The 27,492-nt window shown below is 41.2% G+C and overlaps 1 protein-coding gene across 1 annotated transcript in view; it reads left to right on the plus strand.

The window, feature by feature from the left end:
• LOC140493446 (mucin-6-like) overlaps positions 1-27,492 on the plus strand; it is a 266,402-nt gene that overhangs the window by 64,568 nt on the left and 174,342 nt on the right. Inside the window, exon 14 of the mRNA XM_072591885.1 lies at positions 14,827-14,991. Within this exon, the coding sequence (XP_072447986.1) occupies positions 14,827-14,991 (165 nt within the window). The remainder of the gene's footprint in view (positions 1-14,826; positions 14,992-27,492) is intronic.

Below are 27,492 nucleotides of genomic sequence, written 5' to 3' on the forward strand. Positions count from 1 at the left end.
ATTCTATAGATTTGCTTTTTCTTTATTTACAGTCACCAAAAGTGAAAGCAAACTAATATGGCTGCAGTTTGCAAATGAAATGTTAGCATGCTGACCAGTGACAGTCCACAATTGTTTCACCCAACTGATAGCTGCACCTGATGCCTCTGAGTACTGTCATGCACAAGGAGAGATTTATCCTCCTCAATGTCCTTATCCTCCTCCAGAGAAGACTCCTGTTTTCCCAGTTTGTCAGCAATGAGCACATCACCTTGTTGCCTGCTTCAGTTGTGCAGAGCACAGAACATGACAATGATGTGGTGCACTCTGAGCAGAGTACATTGCAGCACCCTCTCCCCAGACTAGTCCAAACAACAGAACTGCAGCTCTGCACAACCATGTTTTTTGCTCCATCATTGCCCTAGTCAATGTATGGGCAGCATATCATCACTGGGGCAATTGTTCAGTAATTGTCACAGAAGATAGATCTTGTCCCCCATTAATCATCCTTGTTAGGCAGCTGGAGCTTGAAACCCTTAATTTAGATAAGATTGCACCAGGATGTAGGAGTTGTGGCAGCTAACAGGGTCGCAAGCACACACCTCTAGGAAGTGGAGCCAGTGATCACAGATAATCTGAGCATTGATGGAATGGAAGCCCATTCTATTAATGAACTCTGCAGTATTGTGATGTGCATGTATGTACATTTGATGGCATCTGTGGGAAGCAAGGTAAATGTCTGAATCCTGCTGTCCAACAGCAGCACTGACATCTTGGGGAAAAAAAATAAACATGTAACACAAAGGTCACTCTCCTGATGCATCTGTGGATGCATGATTAAAATGTTCCACACAAGTCCTTCATCTCTCCCTGGAATGAGGCAGATACATAGAAGTTCAACACAGCTTTCACTCTTATAACCACTGGGAGGGAATGGCCTCTTCACTTCTGCAGACCTCAGGTCCCAGTCCTATCACAATATCATGTGACAAACAGAGCCTGCACATCACTCATTCCCAAGGAAATGGAGTCAGTGGTGAAAGACTTTGGTTCTTCTGTGGCCCCTACCTATCCTGAAGGTCCCTCCATCTGCTCCCTATGCCTGAGATGAATGCTTTTCAACCTCCACAGCAGTTTGCTGTCAGATCTGCTCCTGCTGTATCTGCCTTTGCCTTCCTAGCAATGCAGTCATTGTGACCAATTTCACACTTCCGGCTGAATCCATGATTCCTTCTGGAAACATAAGGAACAAAACAGATTCTCAGTTCAGAGAAAAGTCAGTGATAACATACTGCAGATAACTGCTACACACATTCCTCCAAGCAATGAGATATGCAGTGCCCAGACTACAAGGGCCATGTTTACAATCCTCATGGCTCTTTGGGAGAGCTACCTATGTAGCACATAACAGTACAACTACATTCCATGTAGTTTGAATCCTTCCCAGTCTCACATTAACTTTGAATGGTATAATTGCATGCATTTATATCATTATTCTGTCGGTGCAGGTATAGATGGGATTGGTTCCATGTTCCACAGCACCTTTGGAAATGGAACCCCTACACTGTACTGGTTGCAGCCAATATCAGCCTCTGAAATTTGTGGCAATGAAATCTGTTTCATTTAGATCTCAATGTGCAGTTTGCAAGGGCCAGTAACTTGGTGGACATTGCCTGCAACCAGCATTTGAACCCCTAATTCTTTCAGATTGTATGTAATTCACATGGTCAGTAATATGATTGCAAATGAAATGTAGATGTATTTTGTACGTGCATAATTAATGCTTTTGCCCCTTCAGTGCCTACCTATCCAGAAGCGAAGCCTGCGCTTATTCCCATCAAACTGACACTGCCTTTGCTCGGCCTGGGCATTGTCCCAGCACATTATCATTGTAGTTAGCGTCTAGTGAACAGTAGATGATGGCAGAAAACAGCTCACAGTGGACACTGTCAACACTGGCCTCCACCTGATTTCAAGTTAGCCCTCCCGGACCTCCTTTTACTTTGCTGTACCCGGAGAAAGTATTTCACTGATCTCACTCATGTTTAAACCTACTGCATTGAGCTACAACTTTTCTGTGTGCCTCCTGAGCCCCAACATGTCAGTTTAACAGTCCAGGATGTTCCCACCATTGAGGACACTATCAATAGCACTCCTTCTGTCGCCTTCCATTTCCTCCCATTCCATATCATTTATTCCCCCATTCCATAGTTCAAATTACTCCTGTCACCATCCTTGTCCTCACTTCAAGTCTTGCTTCTGCATTCACCCCAGCCTCTTATAGGGCACATCTTTCCCCTCCCAAGCCCGTTTTCTCCTCTCCACTGGTCAGTATATGGACGTCCAGATCTGACTGCTCTCCAGAACCATGATTGATTTTCAAGGATTGGTCCAAGAAAGGAGTGACCAGACTGCTCACTACAGATCTTTCAGCTCTGCCAACTGATGGTATACAGTTCTTAGGTTCTTATATTGGCCAACATTATTGACTACAGGACACTGCTTGGACAATATTCCCTCACTGTGACTACACCAAATGGACAATTGATCACAGCCAAGCCCCTTCACTTCGTGCAGATTCCATCCTTGACCGACAGTACCAAGATCTGTCTGAGTGACAGCAGCTCCCGGATTTGACAGAGCACTGCTCCCAAAGACTTGAGACATGACCATTTAATTTAAAAAATCAGGCAGTGTGTTTGTCACCTAGGCAACCAGCACTGTTAATTATCTAATTCTTTCTACACTTTGATTTCATTCGGAAATGCAGATGTTGGACTGGGGTGTACAAAGTTACAAATCACACAACACCAGGTTATAGTCCAACAGGTTTAATTGGAAGCACTAGCTTTTGGAGCGCTGCTCCTTCATCAGGTGGTTGTCAATTGGAAAGCTAGTGCTTCCAATTAAACTTGTTGGACCATAACCTGGTGTTGTGTGATTTGTAACTTTGATTTCATTCATTAGATTCCATTTAAATACACCTAAGATGGGTCAGATTGTAAGTTATAATGGATTCAGGAACTCTGAAGAAAACTTTACTGTCCAAAAAAGAAACTTTTATTTTACAATAGCTTGAAAGAGACAAACAAGCATTATTACTTTGTGTTTCAAGCATTGCCAAATCTTGTTCGTTTGGACATCCTTACTAAAAAAAAAGTACAAACCATTTTCTCAAATTTAACTTGCTAGGCTATACTCTACTTTTCTTTCAAATAAATTCCAAATTCAAAATTGACAATAACAGACTCTTGTTTCTTTATGTGTACAACTACAGCCATGTTGTTGGATTGGCACCTTTCATTTGTGGTCAATTAATTTCTTCTCAAACAATCTATCCCATTTTATTCTGATAGAAAATAAAACCACCCAGACTGTTTCCATTGGCTCTGGCGTTAAATTAAAATTTGAAGATTCAAGTTTATTTACCATTTAAACTTCAGTGGAATTTCTCATTGCGTGCTTGAACTCACAATTTGTGATTTTTATCAATTCCAGTTTCATGAAGTTACTTTCAGGCTTGGTGGTTTTAAACAGTGCTCCTGCATGACGATTTCAATGATTGTAGTCAGTTCAGAGCTCTCCTGATTTCAAAGACTTAGTCTTTGCATGACTTCCAGCTGTCTTGCTGAGTTTTTGAAACTTGTTCAAAAACAAAACAACAAAATTCACTGTGGCTCTAGAAAAAACCCCGTGGGTTATTTATATCAATACAACACATCTGACCATACAGACGTTGCGTAAAAAGATTTAAAATTGTCAGCATGAAGTGTTAACTCTGTTGGTCTCAAAAATGGGCAAGACCCAAGTCACCTGGCAACGTCACGTTGAACTTCTCCATACTCAGTTCAAATAATCTTTTGATTATCTCAGACTGGCATTTTAAATCTCTTAAATTAAAGCAAAGATTTTCTAGATCTTCCTTGTAAGACCACCTTCAAAAAGAAGCACAAGTGTACTGACAAAACATGACTCATTCCAAATTCTGAGTTCAAATCGGATGTCTTTGAAAAAGGTTTTGAAAACAAGCTTAACCATTTTTCACAGGAGTTCCAAACAAAAATAATTTTTAAACTTTCCACTGTGATTATTATAAATGACTTGGATGAGGAAGTGGAAGGGTGGATTAGTAAGTGTGCTGATGATATGAACATTGATGGAGTCATGGATAGTGTAGAGAGCTGTTGTAGGTTGCAACAAGACATTTGACAGGATGCAGAAATGACCTGTTAAGTGGCAAATGGGGTTCAACTTAGAAAAGAATGAAGTTATTCACTTAGGAATATCGAATTTGAATGCAGATTACAGGGTTAAAAACAGGATTCTTGGCAGTGCGGAGGAACAGATGGATCTTGGGGTCTATGTCCATAGATCCCTCAAAGTTGCCACCCAGGTTGATAGGGTTGTTCAGAAGGCATGTAGCGTGTTGGCTTTCATTAACTGAGGATTGAGCTTAAGAGCTGCAAGGCTATGCTGCAGCTCTGCAGAGTCCAGGTTAGACCACACTTGAAATATTGTGTTCAGTTCTGGTTGCTTTATTATAGGAATGATGTGGAAGCTTGAAAGAGGGTGCAGAGGAGATTTACCAGGATGCTACCTGGACTGGAGGAGATGACTTATGAAGAAAGTTTGAGAGAGCTAGGGCTTTTCTCATTGGAGCAAAGAAGGATGAGAGGTGACTTAATGAAGAGCTTATGCTTGAAACAACATCTCTTCTGCTCCTTGGATGTTGCCTGACCGACTGTGGTTTTGCAGCACCACACTTTTTGACTCTGATCTCCAGCATCTGCAGTCCGCACTTTCTCCCAGAGAAACATATAAGATGTTGCATAGATAGAGTGGATAGAGAGAGACTTTTTTCCCATGCTGTAAATGTCTATCACGAGGGGGCATAATTTTAAGGTAATTTAAGGAAGGTTTAGGGGCGATGTTAGAGATAGGTTCTTTACTCAGGGAGTGGTGGCTGTGTGGAATGTACTGCCAGCAGTGGTTGTAGAGTCAGTCACATTAGGGACATTTTAGCGACTCTTCGATAGGCACATGGAAGATAGTACAATGAAGGGTATGTAGGTTAGTCTGATCTTAGGGTAGAATAAAAGGCCAGCACAACTTCGAGAGTGGAAGGGCCTGTACTATGCTGTATTGTTCTATGTTCTATGAAATAAGATTTCAAAGTTTTGAACCTATGATGCTTTAGAACTCTTCCCTGTTTTAGTACTGATTTTAACCAAATTTAAGGAATGCTATCATTTTACTGTCATGGGAACTCTGAATACAATCCAATTTTCATAGTGGGCTTCTTTAACTCCCGGGGGGGGGAAGGGACTTGTTGAGCTCTTCCTTAACTGTGTCTAAGAGTCCTATTCTTTCATTCACCTTTTCCAGCTCCTGGGTTATATTACACACCGGCTTTGTCTCACTACAGAGACAGGATAGTTGAGTAAACACTAAAATCCATTCTCAAGGTTATCTGTCTTGTCTTTTAAGGTAATAGCCCAGCGGTTGTCTGTTGGTGGATTTCTGCCTGGCATATGTTAATTTTTGCTGCATAAAAGGGAGAAACCCATCTCGTCAGCAGCTCCAACATCCACATGCAGCCTGGATAGCTGCAATGCTGGAGGTCTGCAGACAAATTTAAAAATTCAAATCTGTTGAGAAAAAAAATCTTCTGTTTCTGCCAAAACAAAACAGTATCTATTGATCCTACTTTGAGCAAAACGGGTTAATTAGTCAAAGTTTGATACGAATTATATATATATAGAATATATAAAATTCTCCAAGTTGATGCAAATAGTTTACTGCTGATCCAAAGGGATAGCATGAAGGCTGTTGGACAAAGTTAAGTCAACACTTCTCCTTCCTCCTGGAGGGAGATAAGGACCATATTATATTTCCTTTCTAAACAAAAGAAAAATCTACCACCTTTGTTATCTTTTATCTTCTTCAAAGTCTTTGACATTAGTTTTCTCAAATTCTAGCAGAGCGAATTCCCTTTATAAAATTCCAATTTTCCCTATTTTTTTCATGACACTAATTCACATCAAACATTTAGGATGAGAAAATCTTAATGGCTAGAATTAAAGATTCTTTAAAAATTACAGTAAAATTTGGAAGTTCACTCTGGTCAGTAAATGAAATTGTAAACTCAATAATACTGTGAAAAACCATTTACCACTTACCCAGAACTCTTTCCTTAAACAAAATGCAGCATGCATATACAGCATTTTAAGAGGAAATGAGTTATGTCATTTAACTTAGTGTTTTTTCTTCAATTGGTTTCATCTGATTGCAGCCAATTCCAAGAGGTAAATAAGAGCTTAAGAAACTAATTCCACATAAGCTCTCCATGACAGAGTCTTTTAAAAAAAACACTGATAATTTCTTAAAGGGGACATCAACAAAGTCTCACCAGACCGAGCTCCAGGGAGGAAAACACAAATGACATAAGACCACATTTTGACAGCCGATGAATGAAAACACAAATGGACCAGAACACAAAATGTCAGCAGTTAGTCCAAAGACTGTGAATACAAGAGAAATTCACATCTAGATAGAAAAGTCAAACACAAAAACTGGTCTCCCCCCACTCCTGCAACTTGAGACTATTTTCTTCCTTTACTTGTAGTGCATGTGAAATGTCTAAATAATCTTACATCCAATGATTTACACTACAGAACCAGATATGGAAAGAAAAGATTTATTACCTTTTATTCAACAGTTATATTGGCTAGGCAACCACTATCAGAGGTCCATCTCTCAAGACCTGTAGCTGCCATGTCTAGTTAACTTATAACCATCCAAACTGTCATGACTATGCCCTGTAGCTTCACACAAATAATGTACTACCACCCTTTGACAGAGCATGGACGAATGGAATGACGAAATTAATTCACTCACTCAGAGTCTACTTACAGTATCAAAGCGGTTCATTGTAGATCAGACCATAAGACATAGGAGCAGAAATTAGGCCATTCAGTCCATCTAGTCTGCTCTGCCATTCAGCCATGGCAGATATCTCTGTCTTAATTAGCTGAAGCTAATAAAGAGCAGGCTTTTATCACATTCATCTTCCAAGTTTCGTCCACTTGTTATGCAAGGTGGTGGTCAACTAGCACAACCTCTACAGTTCTGCAGCAGTCAATGTAGCAGTTATTCACTTCCTTTCATACTAGTACCTCCCAAGATAGCATACAGAGACTGGTCAGCAGAATCCATTCTTTGAGCAACGCCCTTGGTTTGCTTGGGAAACTTAACTTGCTCCAGGCAGTCTTTCTTGGTATGGAGTAGCTCCTTTGGGATTTTGCTCTAAATCATTCCAAAACTGTGGGAGCCTAACCCACCCAACCGGTTCATTAGCAGACTGAACCCATTATTAGAGGACCAACCTGAGATACAAAATGTTTCCCCAACCATTGTATCCTTCTTGGATATTTTCTCAGATCTTGTTCAGTGCCAATTGTATTGTTAGACTGAAAATACCTAATGGGTTCTTTAAGCTCTGGTCAAAATTAGTACAGGACGACACATGCACTTTAATTCAAGCCATCTAGTCTCAACAACATCCTTTTAAGGCTTTTCTGAATCCTTTCAAATTTAGCAATATCTTTCCTATAGAAGGGAGACCAGAATTGAATGCAGTATTCTAAAAGAGGCCTCACCATAGTCCTGTACATTCGCAACATTATGTCCCAATTCCTGAATTCAATGGCATGCTTGCCTTTATTGGTCAGTGCAAACGCCTTCTTCACCACCCTGTCTACGTGCAATTTCACTTTTAAGGAACTGTGCGTTCGCAACCCTAGGTCTCTTTGTTCAGTGGCACTCCCCAGGACCCTACTTTTAAGAGTATAGATCCTGCCCTGGTTTGCCTTACCAAAATGCAACACCTCACATTTATCGAAATTAAACTCCATCTGCCACTCCTCGGCCCATTGGCCCATCTGATCAGGGTCCTGTTATACTCTGAAATAATCTTTTTCACTGGCCCCTACACCATCTATTTTGGTATCATCTGCAAATTTACTAATCATTCTCCTAGTCACATCCAAATCTTTTATAAAAGTGATTAAAATCATTGGACACAATACTGATGAATTTGAAGCAAATTTATTAGCTTAATCTACATAATATATGTTAGAGACATAAGCAAACAAATCTGTTAGCTTAAGCTGCATAATATATATATGCACATACACACACATGAGTGAGTCTCACACTGGTGGTACTTGGACCTCTATCTCAGATTCCATGGAACCAATCTCACGAACCCCAGCCTGATGGTGAAAAGTCCGTTGGGTGGGGCAAAGTCCCTGATTCTAATATTCTGAATCTAAGATTATCTGCTGAACCTTTTCTCTGTGATACTTGCAGTACTTTTCCAGACATTCCATTGTACAGAAAATAAATTGAAAACATTGCCAGGTAGCTGTGTTAACCACATCAAACGAAAGATCCCATAGACAATCAAAGTTATACAGTTACCTCCCAGCCAGCCAGAGCAGACTTTTTTTTAACACATTTTAACACATTTAATACATTTTCATGTATTTTTCCATTTTACTTCAATTGTTCAGTGTCATGCCCAGTTAACCCCAAATGATTAACCTTTAAACGATCTGCTTTGAAGATATTTTTAAGCCCAACACTACAGTGTTATTATCATTGTTTAATCAATAATCACTGGAGACTGAAAACTAGTTTTATGATCATTTTATTCAATGACAGAGTAAGAAATGCAGTTCAGTTAAAAGACTGAAGCAGAACTCTGAAAAATACTGAAAAGCTGAGTAGTTTTATACAGTAAGCATTTCATTAGTCAAATTTCAATTTTCTTTCACAAATTATGTGTCCATTGTAGGTGATAGGTTAATGAATGATGTTCACCCAGATAGGGAGTAATCAATCTTCCCTTCAATGTTGCTGTCTTTTCTTATTAATGATTCAGAGATGCCGGTGTTGGGCTGGGGTGTACAAAGTTAAAGATCACACAACACCAAGTTATAGTCCAACAGGTTTAATTGGAAGCACACTAGCTTTCGGAGCGATGCTCCTTCACCTGATGAAGACAATCATCTGATGAAGGAGCGTTGCTCCGAAAGCTAGTGTGCTTCCAATTAAACCTGTTGGACTATAACCTGGTGTTGTGTGATTTTTAACTTTTTCTTATTAATGTTACTTTCCTCTCTAATGCTTTATTAAAGTGCTTTTATTGACATTACCTCCTATTGACACAGGTGCCTTGCTGACATTAGACTCCAGAAAGTATAAGGTTCATTCAAAACAAAATTGAAATCTGCTTTTCCATTTAGTATGCAAATATCTATTTCATCCCTATAGACCAAAATCTAATATTTACTCAAACATTGGGTGTTTTCCAGGCTCCATTGTGGAGTTCCCCAGGAGTCAGTGTTGGCTCTCTGGCCTTTATTGAATCCCTACAATGTGGAAACAGGCCCTTTAGCTGAACAAGTTCACACCGACCCTCTGAAGAGCAACCCACCCTTGCCCATTTCCCTACCCTATTATCCTATACTTACCCCTGACTAATGCACCTAACCTACACATTGTATTTCTTTATAAGTATTAGTGATCTAGTGTTTGGTTTACAAGATGCAAATTCAAAATTTGCAGTTGTTATGAAGCTGGGAAGCATTGTAAACTAGGAAGAAGACAACATAGAAATTTAAAAAGACATAGGCAAAATAGTGGAGTGTGTGAATGAGTCATAGGTAAGGAATAATGCAAAAAATGTGAAAAGTATTTTATCAGGAAGAACGTGAACAAAATATAAAGGATTAGCTCTAAAAGGAAGGGCACAGGCATCTAAAGTATGTAAGTGCAAGTATTTAACGGTGTCAGGATAGTTTACGTAGAAACAAATAAAATCAGAGTATGACTAAGCTATTCAGTCCTTTAAACTTGCTCACCAATTAATATGATCATTGCCAATCATTCAATTCATTACTTAATTCCATCTTTTACCCCAAACCCTTTGTTCTCTTTTACCCTAAGAATGATATCTGTCTCTTTTTCAAAACAGTGTTTTGGTCTAAATTGCTTTCTTGGCAGATAATTCCACACCATTCTCATGAACAAATTTCTCATAGACACAGTCTTAAGTGGCTTACCATGTACCCTTGGACTGTGATCGCTGGTTCCGGACTGCCCAGTCACCTTCATGTTTACCATGTCTCATCATGTTGGAACTTAATTGGTTTCTATCAGATCCCCTTCCATTCGTCAAATCTCCAGCGAATGTTGCTCTAATCAATCCAATTTCACTTCATATGTCTGTCCTGCCATCCGAGGAATCAGTCTGGTAAACTTTGTTGCACTCCCTCCAATATCCTCAGATAAGGAGACCGACCTGCATACAATGCTCCAGGTGCAGTGTCACCAAGGTCCTGTACAATTGCAGCAAGGCATCCATACTCCTGTACTCAAATCCTTGCACTATGAAGGCCAACATAGTATTTATCATCTTCAGTACCTGCTGTACCTGCAAGCTTAGTTTCAGAGACTGGTGTACAAGGAAAACCAAGGCCTCGTTGTACCTTCCCTGTCCCAATCTATTGTACTCATCCACATTGTACTTCATCTGCTATGCATTTGTCATACAACTTGTGCAAATCACACTGGAACATCTCTCGATCCCCCTTACAGTTCACTCTACCACCCAACTTTGTATCCCAGATAGGTTAACAGAGCAGTTAATAAAGCATGCAATATCCTACACTCCATTAGGAGGGACAATCAAGACAAGAGCAACAGGGTTACGTTGAACTTGCATAAGACATAACTCAACCCCAGCTGGAGTGTTATATCTAGTTCTAGGCATCACATCTTTGGAAGTTTGTGAAGACTTTGATGAGAGAGTGAAAGAGGTTTACAAGAATGGCTCCACAGATGAGGAATTTTAGTTAAGAAATAATGGTAAGGCTGTGACTACTTTCCTTGGAGAAGAGAAGGCTGAGAGAGAACTATTGGAGGTATTCAAAATTATGTGGGGTCTGGCTTAGTAGAGGGGGAGAAGCTATTCCCACTTATGCACCAATTAAATAAATATTCAAAATCAGGAGAATTCTGGACGGTGCAAATAGGGAGAAAATATTGCCACTTTTGGAAGGATTGAGAAAAGGGCACATAATTGAAGTTATTCATAGAAGAAGCAAAAGAGGTATGAGGAATGATTTTTTTTGTGCAGCAAGAGTTCAGGGTGTAGACTGTGTTATGCACATGTGTGGTGGATACAGGTTTAGTTGAAGCATTCAACAAAAGGTTGATGATTATTTGAAAAGCAGTAAAATGCAGGGATACAAGGAAGCTACATGGGAATGATGTTAGGGGAGATACTTACATGAATTTTGGGAGAAGATTTGTAGCTCGGGTGCTCGTTGTTGTGGTTCTGTTCGCCGAGCTGGGAATTTGTCTTGCAAACGTTTCGTCCCCTGTCTAGGTGACATCCTCGGTGCTTGGGAGCCTCCTGTGAAGCGCTTCTGTGCTGTCTCCTCCGGCATTTATGTGGCCTGTCTCTGACGCTTCCGGTTGTCAGTTCCAGCTGTCAGCTGTTGTGGCCGGTATATTGGGTCCAGGTCGATGTGTTTGTTGATAGAGTCTGTGGATGAGTGCCATGCCTCTAGGAATTCCCTGGCTGTTCTCTGTTTGGCTTGCCCTATAATGGTAGTGCTGTCCCAGTCGAATTCATGTTGCTTGTCATCTGTGTGTGTGGCTACTAAGGATAGCTGGTCGTGTCGTTTCGTGGCTAGTTGGTGTTCATCGATACAGATCGTTAGCTGTCTTCATGTTTGTCCTATGTAGTGTTTTGTGCAGTCCTTGCATGGGATTTTGTACACTACATTGGTTTTGCTCATGTTGGGTATCGGGTCCTTCGTTCTGGTGAGTTGTTGTCTGAGAGTGGCTGTTGGTTTGTGTGCTGTTATGAGTCCTAGTGGTCGCAGTAGTCTGGCTGTCAGTTCGGAAATGCTCCTGATGTATGGTAGTGTAGCTAGTCCTTTGGGTTGCGGCACATCCTCGTTCCGTTGTCTTTCCCTTTGGCATCTGTTGATGAAATTGCGAGGGTATCTGTTTTTGGCGAATACCTTGTATAGGTGTTCCTCTTCCTCTTTTTGCAGTTCTGGTGTGCTGCAGTGTGTTGTGGCCCTTTTGAATAGTGTCTTGATGCAACTTCGATTGTGCGTGTTGGGGTGGTTGCTTTCATAGTTTAGGACTTGGTCTGTGTGTGTGGCTTTCCTGTAAACCTTTGTGGTGAATTCTCCGTTCGGTGTTCTCTGTACCATCACGTCTAGGAATGGGAGTTGGTTGTCCTTTTCTTCCTCTCTAGCGAATCGGATTCCTGTGAGTGTGGCGTTGATGATCTGGTGTGTGTTCTCTATTTCTGTGTTTTTAATTATTACAAAGGTGTCATCCACATAACTGACCCAGAGTTTGGGTTGAATTTGCGGTAAGACTGCTTGTTCAAACTTTTGCATTACTGCTTCTGCTATGAGTCCAGAGATCGGTGAGCCCATGGGTGTTCTGTTGATTTGTTCGTATATCTGGTTGTTGAATGTGAAGCATGTTGTGAGGCACAAGTCCAGTAGTTTAAGTATGCCGTCTTTGTTGAAAGGTTCAACATCCTGTTGTCTGTTATGTCTGTCCAGCAGGTTGGCTATTGTTTCTCTGGCTAGGGTTTTGTCGATAGAGGTGAACAGTGCCATTACATCGGATGAGACCATAGTTTCTTCCTTGTCTATTTGTATATTTCTGATGATGTCCAAGAATTCCTGTGTCGATTGTATAGATTGTCTGGATCCGCTGATCAGGTGTTTCAGTTTCTGCTGTAGTTCTTTAGCCAGTTTGTGTGATGGTGCCCCTGGTAGTGATACTATGGGTCTGAGTGGGATGTCTGGTTTGTGCACTTTGGGTAGTCCATAGAATCTGGGGGTGTTGTTGCTTTCAGGTTTCATTCTTTGTAGGTCAGACCTGGTTATCTGTCCGTTTTTTTGTCGATTCCTCAGTGTGTTGTTTATCCTATTGGTGAGCTGTGGGATTGGGTCAAACTCCCTCTTTTGGTAGGTGTTGGTATCTGCAAGTAGTTGTTGTGCTTTTTGGATGTACTCTGCTTTGTCCAGGATGACCGTCATTCTGCCTTTGTCTGAAAAATACACATAGACAAGGAAGAAACTATGGTCTCATTCGATGTAACGGCACTGTTCACCTCTGTCGACAAAACCCTAGCCAGAGAAACAATAGCCAACCTGCTGGACAGACATAACAGACAACAGGACGTTGAACCTATCAACAAAGACGGCATACTTAAACTACTGGACTTGTGCCTCACAACATGCTTCACATTCAACAACCAGATATACGAACAAATCAACAGAACATCCATGGGCTCACCGATCTCTGGACTCATAGCAGAAGCAGTAATGCAAAAGTTAGAACAAACAGTCTTACCGCAAATTCAACCCAAACTCTGGGTCAGATATGTGGATGACACCTTTGTAATAATTTAAAACACAGAAATAGAGAACACACACCAGATCATCAATGCCACACTCACAGGAATCCGATTCACTAGAGAGGAAGAAAAGGACAACCAACTCCCATTCCTAGACGTGATGGTACAGAGAACACCGAACGGAGAATTCACCACAAAGGTTTACAGGAAAGCCACACACACAGACCAAGTCCTAAACTATGAAAGCAACCACCCCAACACACACAAACGAAGTTGCATCAAGACACTATTCAAAAGGGCCACAACACACTGCAGCACACCAGAACTGCAAAAAGAGGAAGAGGAACACCTATACAAGGTATTCGCCAAAAACAGATACCCTCGCAATTTCATCAACAGATGCCAAAGGGAAAGACAACGGAACGAGGATGTGCCGCAACCCAAAGGACTAGCTACACTACCATACATCAGGAGCATTTCCGAACTGACAGCCAGACTACTGCGACCACTAGGACTCATAACAGCACACAAACCAACAGCCACTCTCAGACAACAACTCACCAGAACGAAGGACCCGATACCCAACATGAGCAAAACCAATGTAGTGTACAAAATCCCATGCAAGGACTGCACAAAACACTACATAGGACAAACATGAAGACAGCTAACGATCCGTATCTATGAACACCAACTAACCACAAAACGACACGACCAGCTATCCTTAGTAGCCACACACACAGATGACAAGCAACATGAATTCGACTGGGACAGCACTACCATTATAGGGCAAGCCAAACAGAGAACAGCCAGGGAATTCCTAGAGGCATGGCACTCATCCACAGACTCTATCAACAAACACATCGACCTGGACCCAATATACCGGCCACTACAGCGGACAGCTGGAACTGACAACCGGAAGCGTCAGAGACAGGCCACTATAAATGCAGGAGGAAACAGCACAGAAGCGCTTCACAGGAGGCTCCCAAGCACCGAGGATGTCACCTAGACAGGGGACGAAATGTTTGCAAGACAAATTCCCAGCTCGGCGAACAGAACCACAACAACTTAAATGAAGTCAGCACAGATGTGATGCATTGAATGACCTCCTACAAAACAGGATGCTCAGGTGCCTCTGCTCCTGCACCTGCGCCCCCTTTATCGAGTTGTATCATTTATTTGATATTGTACCTTCATGCTCTTCCTACCAAATGAATCAATTCTCATCTCTGTATTGAAATGTTTGTTACCTGTCTGTCCATTTCATAAAAAAGATCTCCTAAAAGTCTGTGATACTGGAGTTGTTTATGCTGCAACCACTCCATAGTGACCAAACCCACTTGATGCATGGCCTGACCATTAATTGTACACCATATATTCTCTTGCAGGGTTATGTGGTAATTTCAATGGAGATTCGAAGGATGACTTCAAGAGCAGTATGGAAATCTCAGAAGGAATTGCTGCTATATTTGTCAACACATGGCACATTGGTGGATATTGCAAACATGTGATCGATAAACATCCAGACCCATGCTCCCTCAGTCGATTCAAATGTAAGTGACTAAAACTAGCTTTGTCATAGTTCAGATTGGATTAAATGGAGAAGCAATTCAAAAGCACTACTTTTGGAATTGAATTTGAAGAGAATTGGATTGGAATAGAAGAAAAAGCTCTTTAGAGAGTCTAGGATTGTCTCTGTAATGGATTCTAATGTAAACGATAGTATGTATGAACAAGAGAGTGGCATGGTGTTAACGTCAATAAGTAGTGGTTGAGAGGTCCAGGCCAATATGAAAACATGAATTAAGAGCAAGAGTAGGCTATTTGACTTTTTGATTCCGCTTTCATTCATTTTGGTCATGGTTGATCTAATTACTTTCCACTCTCACCTACCCAGGATAACTTCAATCCTTGCTTGTCAATAACTGACTTCCACTGCCTGAAAAGGATTCATAGACTGTTCTTCTGCTGTCTTTTGAGAGAGAGGTCTAAAACCTTAACAACCCTCAGAAAAACACTAATCTGTCTAAAAAGAACAGCCCCTATTTTTAAACTTTGTTTCACCTTATCGGAAATGTATATGCTTTCTTTCCACATCTTGTCAAAAACTCTCAGAATCTCAAAGTTTCAATCAAAATTTCCTCTCACTTTGAAATCCACCAGATATAAGCTTAGCTTGCCCAACCTATCCTCATAAGACAATGCAACCAGTTCTCAGTATTAATCCAGTAAACTTTCTCCAAATTACTCCCTGAGTTTCTTACTTTCTTAAATAGTATATTAGTACATACTTTCTTAAATAGTATATTAGTCATGGTCTCACCATGCTTATATACCTAGAGCATAGCCCCTCTACTTTTGTATTCAATTCCCTTTGCAATAAATGATAACATTCTCTTAGCAGTTCTATATTAATCTTCTGTGGTTCATGCACAAGGATATCCAGATTCTCCTGCATCTGAGAGTTCTGCAAATTCTCACCATTTAATTAATGTGTTTCTTTCTATTCTATCTGCAGAATGATCAATTCCACATTTTCCAAATATTAAAGTCCATCTCCCAGATCTTTGTTCAGTTATTTGAACTAGATACATCCCTTTCTAGTCCTGTTAATCATTCATAAGTGTACCACAGACCTCTGGAGAATTCTCCTTAATGCCAATTATTGTTTGACATAAAATTTTAATTCATCATTTGTTGACTGTTGATGCCTTAGCCCCTTTTTCTGGTTATGGTTTAAATTTGTTTGTAGCTTTAATGCAAGATTCTGTGAAGGATCACTGTAGATCCTTCCACTAGTTTTAAGCTAGTCATTTTTCCAGATTCTCTTGGTCCACAAAATTCAAATGGAGATTTTGCCTCACCTGCATTCTTTCTATTGAAGTTAGATTTTATTCTCTGCTTACAAAAAAGATCAAGTTAACTGTTAATAACTTTGACAGTCCACACTCAGTGAGCTGCAAATTGCACACGTCATATCCAAGATACAACTAACTGTCAATAAAAATACCAAGACAAATTGAAATAAAAAAACACCCCCTACTTCATTCTAGTAATCGCATGATAACATCAACACCTTGAATGCTTTTAAACTACTAGGTTCTAATTTCCAAAAACAAAAACATTTCTGTTCTGCCTTTCTTGTAGGAACCATATGCCCAGTCCTTTGGCTTTGTAAGCACACATGCTGTTTTACATTCTTATTTTTCTGGCTGTTAACTTCTAAGTCAAGATGGTGTCCAACCTGCATGTAATAGACTCTAAGCTTGCTTTAATGTACTTATCCCATTTTCTATGGTTCAACTTTACTTCCTAAATTAAAGAGACCATACTATGAAACACTGACTCAAAATTCACAATAGGCCAGGAATGAGCAGATGAAGGCACCAGCATGAAACAGGGAGAAAGTTCTGTCGTATGTTCTGTGAGTTAGAGGTAGCAGTGGATTTCATGTCCCACTTTAGAAATTTCACATGTACATGATGTTAAAACAGCAATGGAAACTAAACACTTAGAGAAAGTGGAGTCATAGAGTTCTAAAGCTCAGAGACAGGCCTTTTGCCTGAACTGGTCCATGACGACCAAAATGTCCATCCATGCTAACCTCTTTTCCCTGCATTTGACCCATGCTCTTCTAAACCTTTCCTATCCATGTGTTTGCCCAAATGCCTTTAAAATGCTGTTCATGTACCTGCCTCAACCACTTCTGCTGGCAGCTCATTCCATATGCGTACACCCCGTGTAAAAAAAAAAGTTGCCCCTCAGGTTCTCTTTTACTGTTTCCCCTCTAACCTTAAACTGGTGATTCCCCAACCTTGACAAAAAGACTGACTGCGTTCACCCTCTCACAATCTTATGCACTTCTACAAGACTCCCTCCTCAGTCTCCTATGCTCTAAAGAAAAAAGTTCTTGCTTGTCCAACCTCTCTCTATAACTCAGATCATTGAGTCCTGGCAACATCCTTGTACACTTCTTCTGCACTCTTTCCAGTTTAATGACATTCTTCCTATAGCAAGGTCTCTAAAACTGAACACAATATGCCAAGTGCCACCTCACCATTGTTCTTTACAACTGCAACATAACTTCCAACTTCTATCCTCAATCTCCTGACTGATGAAGACCAGTGTGCCAACAGCTTTCTTCACTACCCTGCCTCCTGTGACTCCACTTTCACAGAACAGTGCACCTGAACTCTAAGGTCCCTCTGTTCCACTACGCTTCTTAAGGTCCTAGCATTCACCATGAAATTCTGATCTTGATTTAACTTTCCAAACTGCAACACTTCACACTTATCTATATTAAACTCTATTTACCATTTATTGGCCCACTTCTCCAGCTGATCAAGGTCCTGCTGCAATTTCTGTTAATGTTGCTTACTGTCTACAATATTTTAGTGTCATCTGCAGACTTACTAATTATACCTTTTACATTCTCATCCAAATCATTGATATAGATAACACACAGTAATGGACCCAGCACTAACCCCAGACATTTCATTAGTCCCAGGCCTCCAGGCTGACAAACATCCTTCCACTATTTCCCTTTGCTTCCTATCATCAAGCCAATTGTGTATTCAATTTGCCAGCTCCCCCAGATTCCATGTGATCTAACCTAACACAGCAGCCTACCATATTGGACCTTATCAAAGGCTTTACTGAAATCCATATAGACTACCTCTATCACCCTGCTCTCATCAACCTTTGCTGGTTGGTCATCTTGCTATAGGAAGGATTTTATTAATCTGGAAAGAGTGCAGAAGAAATTTAGAAGGATTTTGTCAGGACTCTCAACAGTCTGAGTTATAGGGAGAGATTGAACAAGCCAGGACTTTTTACTTTAGAGCATAGGAGACTGAGGGGGGAATCTTTTCGAAGTGTATAAGATCATGAGAGGCACGGATAAGGTGAGTACACTCAGTCTTTTTCCCAGGCTGGGGAATCGTGGATGAGCGGACATCAATTAAAGGTTAGAGGAGAAAGAATAAAATAGAACCTAAAGAGCAATCTTTTTATACAGAGAGTAGTGTGCATATGGAATGAGCAGCCAGAGGCAGTTGTTGAGGTGGGTACATTAACAACATTTAAAAGGCATTTGGATAAATACATGGATAGGAAAGATTTAGAAGGATATGGGCCAAGTGCAGGGTAATGAGGTTAGCATTGATGGATATTTTTGTCGTCATAGACCTGTTCGGGCCAAAGGGCTTGTCTCTGTGCTGTATGACTCTATGATCTCTAACAAATTTGTGAAGCATGATCCCCCACGCACAAAGCCATGCTGACTACTCATAATCAAACCCCTTATTGCCAAATGCATGTGTATCTAATCTGTCAATCTTCTCAAGTAACTTAGCTACTACAGATGTTAGGGTTACTGGAATCATTGAATCCATGTGGGTCATGCCATTTGGCCCAACAAGTCCACACCAACCGTCCGGAGAGTAACCCACCCGAACCCATTCCCCTACCCTATTTGCTCTACATTTCCCCTGACTATTGCACCTTGAACATCCTTGAACACAATGGGCAATTTAACATGGCCAAATCACCTTGTCTGCACATCTTTGGGCTGTGGGAGGAAACCGGAGCACCCAGAGGGAACCCACACAAACAAGGGGAGAATGTGCAAACTCTACACAGACAGATGCCCGAGACTGGAATTGAACCTGGGACCCTGCTGCTGAGGCAGCAGTACCAACCACTGAGCCACCTGTGCCAGCTTTTTCTTTGCAGACCTTGAATAAAGACACAACATTCGTTACCTTCCAGTCTTCCAGGACCTCACCCATGACTAGTGATGATGCAAAAATATTAGCCAGGGTCCCAGCAATTTTCTTTGGAGCCTCTTGCACTATATCTGGTCAGGACCAGGAGATTTATTTATTGTTATACTTTCTAAAGCATCTAACACCTTCTCCACTGTGATTTGGACTGTCCCCAAGATATCACCACTAACTTTCCCAAGTTCTGAAGTCTTCATGTCTTTTTCCACGGTAAACACTGGAGAAATATTCATTGATGACCTCGCCCATGTCCTGCAGTTCTGCACATACACGTCCACTTGATCTTTTAGAGGTCCCATTCTCTCTCCAGTTATTCTTTTTCCTTTAATTTGCTTAAAGCACTTCTTTGAATTCACTGTCATCTTCTCAGCCAACGCTCTTGTGTCCCCTTTTTGCCATCCTTCTTCAGTAAACTCATTATCCCCTATGTATATCTAGGATTCCCTTGATCCCAGTTGTCTGTACCTGAGGCATACCTCTTTTTTTTCTGGCGAAGCCTCAATGCCTCTTGTCATCCAGGATTCCCTATTCCGACCACCGTTGCCCTTTACAGGAATATGTAAACTTTGATATCTAGCTATCTCACTTTTAAAGGCCTCCCACTTGCCAGAGGTCCCTTTGCCTGCAAACAAAGTACTCCAATCAATCCCTGCAAGCTCCTGTCTGTTACGATGCAGAGGTCAAACCCTTCACAGAACCAAACACGCAGAAAAGCTCGCCTGTTCCCATACCATAATTAATAACAATAAATTAGCACTTAATCTCTTAAAGTCGACACAAATACTTTGCTCTTCCTTTAGCCTTCCTTCTTCCTCTTCCCAACTCTGCTGTCTTCTCCTGGCTTGTCTTCTATCTTTTTTCTGCAAATATTTTGATAGGAAAAGGTACCTTTTGATAGATAGAACCTTCTGAGATTTCTTCAGACGGCATTTGCTCTCTGGCTCTATGGCAGTTGCTCTCACCAATTTTCAAAGTGCCTTTATTTTTTACCCTCAACTTCATTCTGTCTCATTGGTCCAATGTTGTCAATACTATAAATTCAAACTGAATTGGGTTTTAGTATCCTGGGCATAATCTAAATTAATTAGTTAAATTTGAATTGTTATCAAAAAAGCAATCAAAACTCAGGTATGCACTTAACGCAAACTGTCACATGTAGCTGTTTTTGAACTGCCTATCTCCTAGCTGTTCTATATTCTGGCAGCTGTGGCTATACTTTAAATTCAGAAAACACTTTCTATCTGAAAGTGGCTATATACTCTTTTGACTTCGTAACATGACTAATTCCATCAAAATTCACCTTCCCCCAAATTAGAACTTGAACCTGTGGACCGGTTTTGTCCCTCTCCATAACTGTTCTAAAATGAATAGAACTATGGTGCCAAACTGCTCCCCACCATCACGTCAGTCACCTGTCCTGCTCTATGTCCCAAGAGTAGGTCAAGTTTTATCCCTTCCCAAGTAGGAGACTTTATATACTGCACGAGGAAACTTTCTTGAACACACTTAACAAATTCCACTCCATCTAAGCCCCTAAGGCTATGGCAGTCCCAATCTATGTTAGGAAAATTAAAATTCCCTACTGTGATAACCATTTTGCTCCTGCACATGTGCCCAGTCTCCCTGCATATTTGTTCCTTTGATTCCCATTGCCTATAGTACAACTCCAATAACATCACCATCTCCTTATTCCTTGTTAGCTCTACCTACAAAGCCTCACTGGAGGATCCTTCAGTTATTTCATCTCTGATTACTGCTGTGATACTAGTCTTAATCAAAAGAGTAGAAGCACAACAGCCAGATAAAGAATAACCTGCAAGTATTTACCACATTGAATCCTCTCTCTCTCTCAATTGAAGAGAGACAACTGTTTATATTTAACTTGAGGAGCACCAATCCACAAAAGTAGGGTATGATGAGGAGGCAGACTTATTTCAAGGAATGAATATGTCGTTCTTCAACACACTCCAGCATAACTAAGTGAACCAAACCCCCACCCTCAGCTGCTGATCTTTTTAAAAAGCACTAATAGGAGAGTCAAGACCAACCTAGGGAACACATTTTAAAATACGGAATCTTCCATTTATGACAAAGATGGGGATACACCTTTCTCTCAAGGGTCTGTGGAGCTGTCTTTCTCACAGAATGGAGTTGCGTCATTTGAGGTAGATAAGTTTTTGGTTTTGGATGGATCAATGTGTTTCAGAACGTAAGTAGGAAAGTGGAATTTAGGCTATGATCATAATGAATGGTGAAGGCGGCTCAGAAAATGAGTGGTCTGCTCTTGTCTCATTTATTGGTGCTTTCTCTGGCTGAAAACATGTTTGGCTGTCTGAGATGGAGAACATGCCAATTGATACATTATATAATCAAGTTACACCTTCTGACATAACATAGGCATCTGGGTCAAGTTTAGGAATGGAAAGGGCAGTGTGCATTGCCTGCCTTTTAACCTTTTCAAATGCTTGAAAGTCAAAGAGAGGGCACAGCATTTGAAGGTATGCTTTGTGTAACGAATTTTCACAAGGTAACACTGGGCCAGTAATCAGAAGAAAATAAGATAAAGAAACCCCAATCAAAAAAATGCCTTTAAGATTTTCCACCATCTGATGTGAAGGCTGGTTTTTATTTCACACCTACATAGGTAAGAAATAGAAATAGAAGTAGGTCATTCAAGCCTGCTCGACAATTCCAGTTTCCACAGTCACAAATATCCCAGTTCCCTTCACTGGCTTTATCTAACTAGAATCTGTCTACTTAGGTCTTATAAATAATCAATGTATTTCATCATCTTCTGCGGTGAAGAGTTCAAAAATCACAAAACCATTGAGAATTAAAATCCATAAACTAAAACTATGTACAACACTTGAGTTGTGGCTTCAACTGTGAAGCATTAACTGTTTAATGTTCAGTTCCTCTCATAATAAAGGATAACATTCCATTAGACTTCCAAATCACTTAGTTGCAGAATGGAAACAGACACTCAGTTACCAGTCCTTGCCAACCATAATCCCAAAGTAGTCCCACTTGCCTGATATTGGCCCATTTCCCTCCAAGCATGTCATATTTGTGTACTTATCCAAATGTCGTTTAAACATTGTAACTGTACTGTCATCCACCACTTCCTCTGGGAGTTCACTCTAAGCACAAATGATTTTAAAAATTGTCCCTCATGTTTTTTAAAATCTCTCTCCTCTCACCTTAAAATTTGCCTCATGTCTTGAAATACCTCACTCTAGGGAAAAGACAGCTGCCATTCACCTTAACTATATACTCCATGATTTCATAAACCTCGATAAAGTTATCCCTCAACCTCCCACGCTTGAGTGAAAAAGTCCCAGCCTATCTCACCTCTACTTATAACTCAAATCCTCCATTCCCTCCTGGTTAATCGTATCCTTCCTATAACAGGGCAACCTGAACTGGACACAGTACTCCAGAAGAGACCTCACCAACATCCTGTACAACCTCAACATGTTCCCTACTCCTATACTCAATGGAGCGAGCATAAACACTTTCTTAACCACCCTGTATGTGATGCAAATTTTAAAGCATTATGTACCTGAACTCCTGGGTCTCTTGCTGTAACTCCATACTAAGAAACCTTTTGGGACTCACACCTCGATTTTGCAGTCATTCTCTTTTTAAATAATATTTTACTTTTTTATTCTTCTTGCCAAAGTTGCCACTTGTCACATTTTGCCAATCTAAAAACTATTCATTCATGCATATAGTATTTCTCTGCCAACCAATCTTCTGTCCGTGCTGATATGTTACCCTCTACATCATGAGCTATTATGTTGTCCAATAACATTTTGTAGCACCATGTCAAATTACTGCTGGAAATCCAAATACAGTACAGCAGTCTTATCTCTTGATCTACTGTTCTCGTTACTCTTTCAAACAGTTCCAATAAATTGATTAAACTGATTCTTCTCACAAAGAAATGCTGACTCGACCTGATTACCTTGAGATTCTTTTGTGCTCAGCTATAATGTCCTTATTGATCAATTTTAATAACTTCCCCACAATAGACTTCAAGCTAACTGGCCTATATGGTCTCTTGTTTATTGCCTCCCTCTCTACTTAAACAGAAGAGTTATATTTGGTAATTTCCAGTCTGAATGAACCTTTCCTGAATCTTACAGATTTTGGTAATTTAACAAGAGCAGATCTATTACCTCATTAACCATCTATTTTAAAACAAAAGGATGAAGTCAGTCAGAACCCAGAGACTTGCAAGCCCACGGTTCCATCAATTTGTTTATTACTGCTTCCCTAGTGATTATAATTTCATCAAGTTCCTTTCCTCCTTCATCCTCCTGATTTGCAACTATCACTGGGATGTTTTTGTATCCCATGTGGTGAAGACAAGCTGAATATTTATTCATCCTGTCATTTCTTTATTGTCTAAAAACTCCCCATTGATCCTCTAGAGGGTGACAACATTCATTTTACTTACCCTTTTCCTTTTTAGAAACCTGTAGAAAGTTGCTATCTATTCTTATATTTCAGCTAACTACCTCATATGCTAAGTTTTTGTCCTGATTAATACTTTACTTAATTCTGGATTAGTGGTGCTGGAAGAGCACAGCAGTTCAGGCAGCATCCAAGGAGCTTCGAAATCAACGTTTCGGGCAAAAGCCCTTCATCAGGAATAAAGGCAGTGAGCCTGAAGCGTGGAGAGATAAGCTAGAGGAGGGTGGGGGTGGGGAGAAAGTAGCATAGAGTACAATGGGTGAGTGGGGGAGGGAATGAAGGTGATAGGTCAGGGAAGAGAGGGTGGAGTGAATCGGTGGAAAAGGAGATAGGCAGGTAGGACAAGTCCGGACAAGTCATGGGGACAGTGCTGAGCTGGAAGTTTAGAACTAGAGTGAGGTGGGGGAAGGGGAAATGAAGAAACTGTTGAAGTCCACATTGATGCCCTGGGGTTGAAGTGTTCCAAGGCGGAAGATGAGGTGTTCTTCCTCCAGGCGTCTGGTGGTGAGGGAGCGGCGGTGAAGGAGGCCCAGGACCTTAATGTCCTCAGCAGAGTGGGAGGGGGATTTGAACTGTTGGGCCATGGGGCGGTGTGGTTGATTGGTGCGGGTGTCCTGGAGATGTTCCCTAAGGCGCTCTGCTAGGAGGCACCCAGTCTCCCCAATGTAGAGGAGACCGCATCCGGAGCAACGGAGACAATAAATGATATTAGTGGATGTGCAAGTAAAACTTTGATGGATGTGGAAGGCTCCTTTAGGGCCTTGGATGGAGGTGAGGGAGGAGGTGTGGGCCCAGGTTTTACAGTTCCTGCGGTGGCAGGGGAAAGTGCCAGGATGGGAGGGTGGGTTGTGGGGGGGGGGGCGTGGACCTGACCAGGTAGTCACGGAGGGAACAGTCTTTGCGTGGATTTCCTCCGGGTGCTCTTGTTTCCTCCCACAGTCCAAAAATGTGCAGGTTAGGTGAATTGGCCATGCTAAATTGCCTGTAGTGCCTACAACCCACCCTCCAGAATCATTTATTGTATCCGTTGCTCCCGGTGCGGTCTTCTCTACATTGGGGAGATTGGGCGCCTCCTAGCAGAGCGCTTTAGGGAACATCTCTGAGACACCCGCACCAATCAACCACACCGCCCCGTGGCCCAACATTTCATCTCCCCCTCCCACTCTGCCGAGGGCATGGAGGTCCTGGGCCTCCTTCACCGCCGCCCCCTCACCACCAGACGCCTGGAGGAAGAACGCCTCATCTTCCGCCTCGGAACACTTCAACCCCAGGCATCAATGTGGACTTCAACAGTTTCTTCATTTCCCCTTCCCCCACCTCACCCTAGTTCTAAACTTCCAGCTCAGGACTGTCCCCATGACTTGTCCGGACTTGTCCTACCTGCCTGTCTCCTTTTCCACCTATCCATTCCACCCTCTCCTCCCTGACCTATCACCTTCATCCCCTCCCCCACTCACCCATTGTACTCTATGCTCCTTTCTCCCCACTCCCATCCTCCTCTAGCTTATCTCTCCACGCTTCAGGCTCACTGCCTTTATTCCTGATGAAGGGCTTTTGCCCGAAAAGTTGATTTCGAAGCTCCTTGGATGCTGCCTGAACTGCTGTGCTCTTCCAGCACCACTAATCCAGAATCTGGTTTCAAGCATCTGCAGTCATTGTTTTTACCTAATACTTTACTTAATCCCTGTCTACTTTATGTTCAGAAGGAATCTCCTTTGCGCAATTACATATTTTTCCTTACATTTGATACATTCCTTAACCATGCATGGTGGTCCACCCCTTGGATTTTTTCTTCTTTCCAGTTGGAATGTACTTTTTCTGAGAGTTCTAAAATATCCCTTTATATGTCTGCCATTGTTTCTTGACCGAAGCACCAACTAACCTAATATCACAGTTCACTTCAACTGGCTCAGCTTTCATGCCCACATAGTTGCTCTTGCTTAAATTTTAGTATAGTTATCGTATAGCATTTCCAGTCAATATTTGGAAAGTTAAAGTTCCCCATAACAATTACCCTGTACTTGCGCACCCATCCAGAATCATCTTGTTTATATTTTAGTATAGTTATTGATCTACTCTTCTCCCTTTCAAACTCGGTGTAAAATTCTACTATATTATGATTTCTCCTACTTGAAGTGCATTTTCCCTAAACTCATTAATTAATCCTTTCACATTACACAACACTAAATCCAGCATTGCCTGATATCTGATGGATTCCAGTGTGTGCTTCTCTACAAATCTCTCAAAAACACTCCACAAACTCTTCATTGAGCCTATTATTTCCAGTGTGATTTTTCTTGTTTTTATATTGATTAAAATCACCCATGATTCTTGCCATCATTTTCAGAAGCACCAAAAATTACTTCTTGTATATTTCTTACATTTTAGTTACTGTTCAGGGGTCTGTAGATCACTCCCACTAGTGACTTATTTCCCTTGCTATTCCTCATTGCCACCTAAATTCAGTCTATATCATGATCTTTTAAAGCAACAGGTCATTTCTAACTGTAGCACCAATACTACTAGTGCTAGCTGTTTGCCTCATGACAGCTTTGGTTCAAACATGGACAAAACAGTTGAATTCCAGAGGTGAAGTGAACGTGACTGTTCTTGATATCAAGGCTGGATTTGACTCAGTGGCATCAAGGAGCCACAGAAAAACTGAGGTCATTGGGGATCAGGAAAACTCTCTGCTGCTTGGAATTATACCTGGCACAAAGGAAAATCATTGTGGATGTTGGAGGTCAGTCATCTTATGACAGAATTTTACATCTAGTTTGAAAGGGGGAAGAGTAGATCGATAACTACACAAAAATGTAAGCAAGATGGTTCTGGATGGGAGCAAAAGTACGGAGTAATTGTTATGGGGAATTTTAACTTTCCAAATATTCATTAGGAATGCTATAGTTCAAGTACTTTAGGTGGATCAGTTTTTGTACAGTGTGTGTAGAAGGGTTTCCTGAAACAATATATAGATAGGCCAACAAGAAGCAAGGCCATATTAGATTTGGTACTGGGTAATGAACCAGGCCAGGTGTTAGGTAGGTGAGCATTTTGGCAATAGTGACCGATAGTGATACATTTACTTTAGTGATGGAAAGGGATAGGTATATACCGCAGGGCAGAAGTTATAGCGGGGGAAAGGCATTTATGATGCAATTAGGCAAGATTTAGGAAACTGCAGGGGATGGGCACAATTGAAATATGGAGCTTGTTCAAGGAACAGCTACACATTGTGTGTCCTTGATGAGTATGTACCTGTCAGGCAGGGAGGAAGTCGTCAAACTTCTTTACTAAAGAAGTTGAATCTCTTATCAAGAGGAAGAAGGAGGCTTATGTAAAGATGAAATGTGAAGGCTCAGTTAGGACGCTTGTGAATTACGAGTTAGCTAGTAAGGACTAAAGAGAGAGCTAAGAAGAGCCAGGAGGGGACATGAGAAGTCTTTGGCAGGTAGGATTAAGAAGAACCCTAAAGCTTTCAGTAGGTATGCCAAGAATGAAAGAATGACCAGAGTAAGATTAGGGCCAGTCAAGGACAGTAGTGGGAAGTTGCCTGTGGAGTCCGATGAGATAGGAGAGGTGCAAAATGAATGTTTTTCATCAGTATTCACACTGGAAAGAGACAATGTTGTCGAGGAGTATACTGACATACAGGCTATTAGATGAGATAGGATAGAGGTTCATAAGGAGGAGGTGTTAGCAATTCTGGAAATTGAAAATAGATAAGTCCTCTGGGTCAGATGGGATTTATCCTAGGATTCTCTGGTAAACTAGGGAGGAGATTGCAGTGCT

The sequence above is a fragment of the Chiloscyllium punctatum genome, chromosome 22 (assembly GCF_047496795.1).
Source record: "Chiloscyllium punctatum isolate Juve2018m chromosome 22, sChiPun1.3, whole genome shotgun sequence".
NCBI classification, from domain to species: domain Eukaryota; kingdom Metazoa; phylum Chordata; class Chondrichthyes; order Orectolobiformes; family Hemiscylliidae; genus Chiloscyllium; species Chiloscyllium punctatum.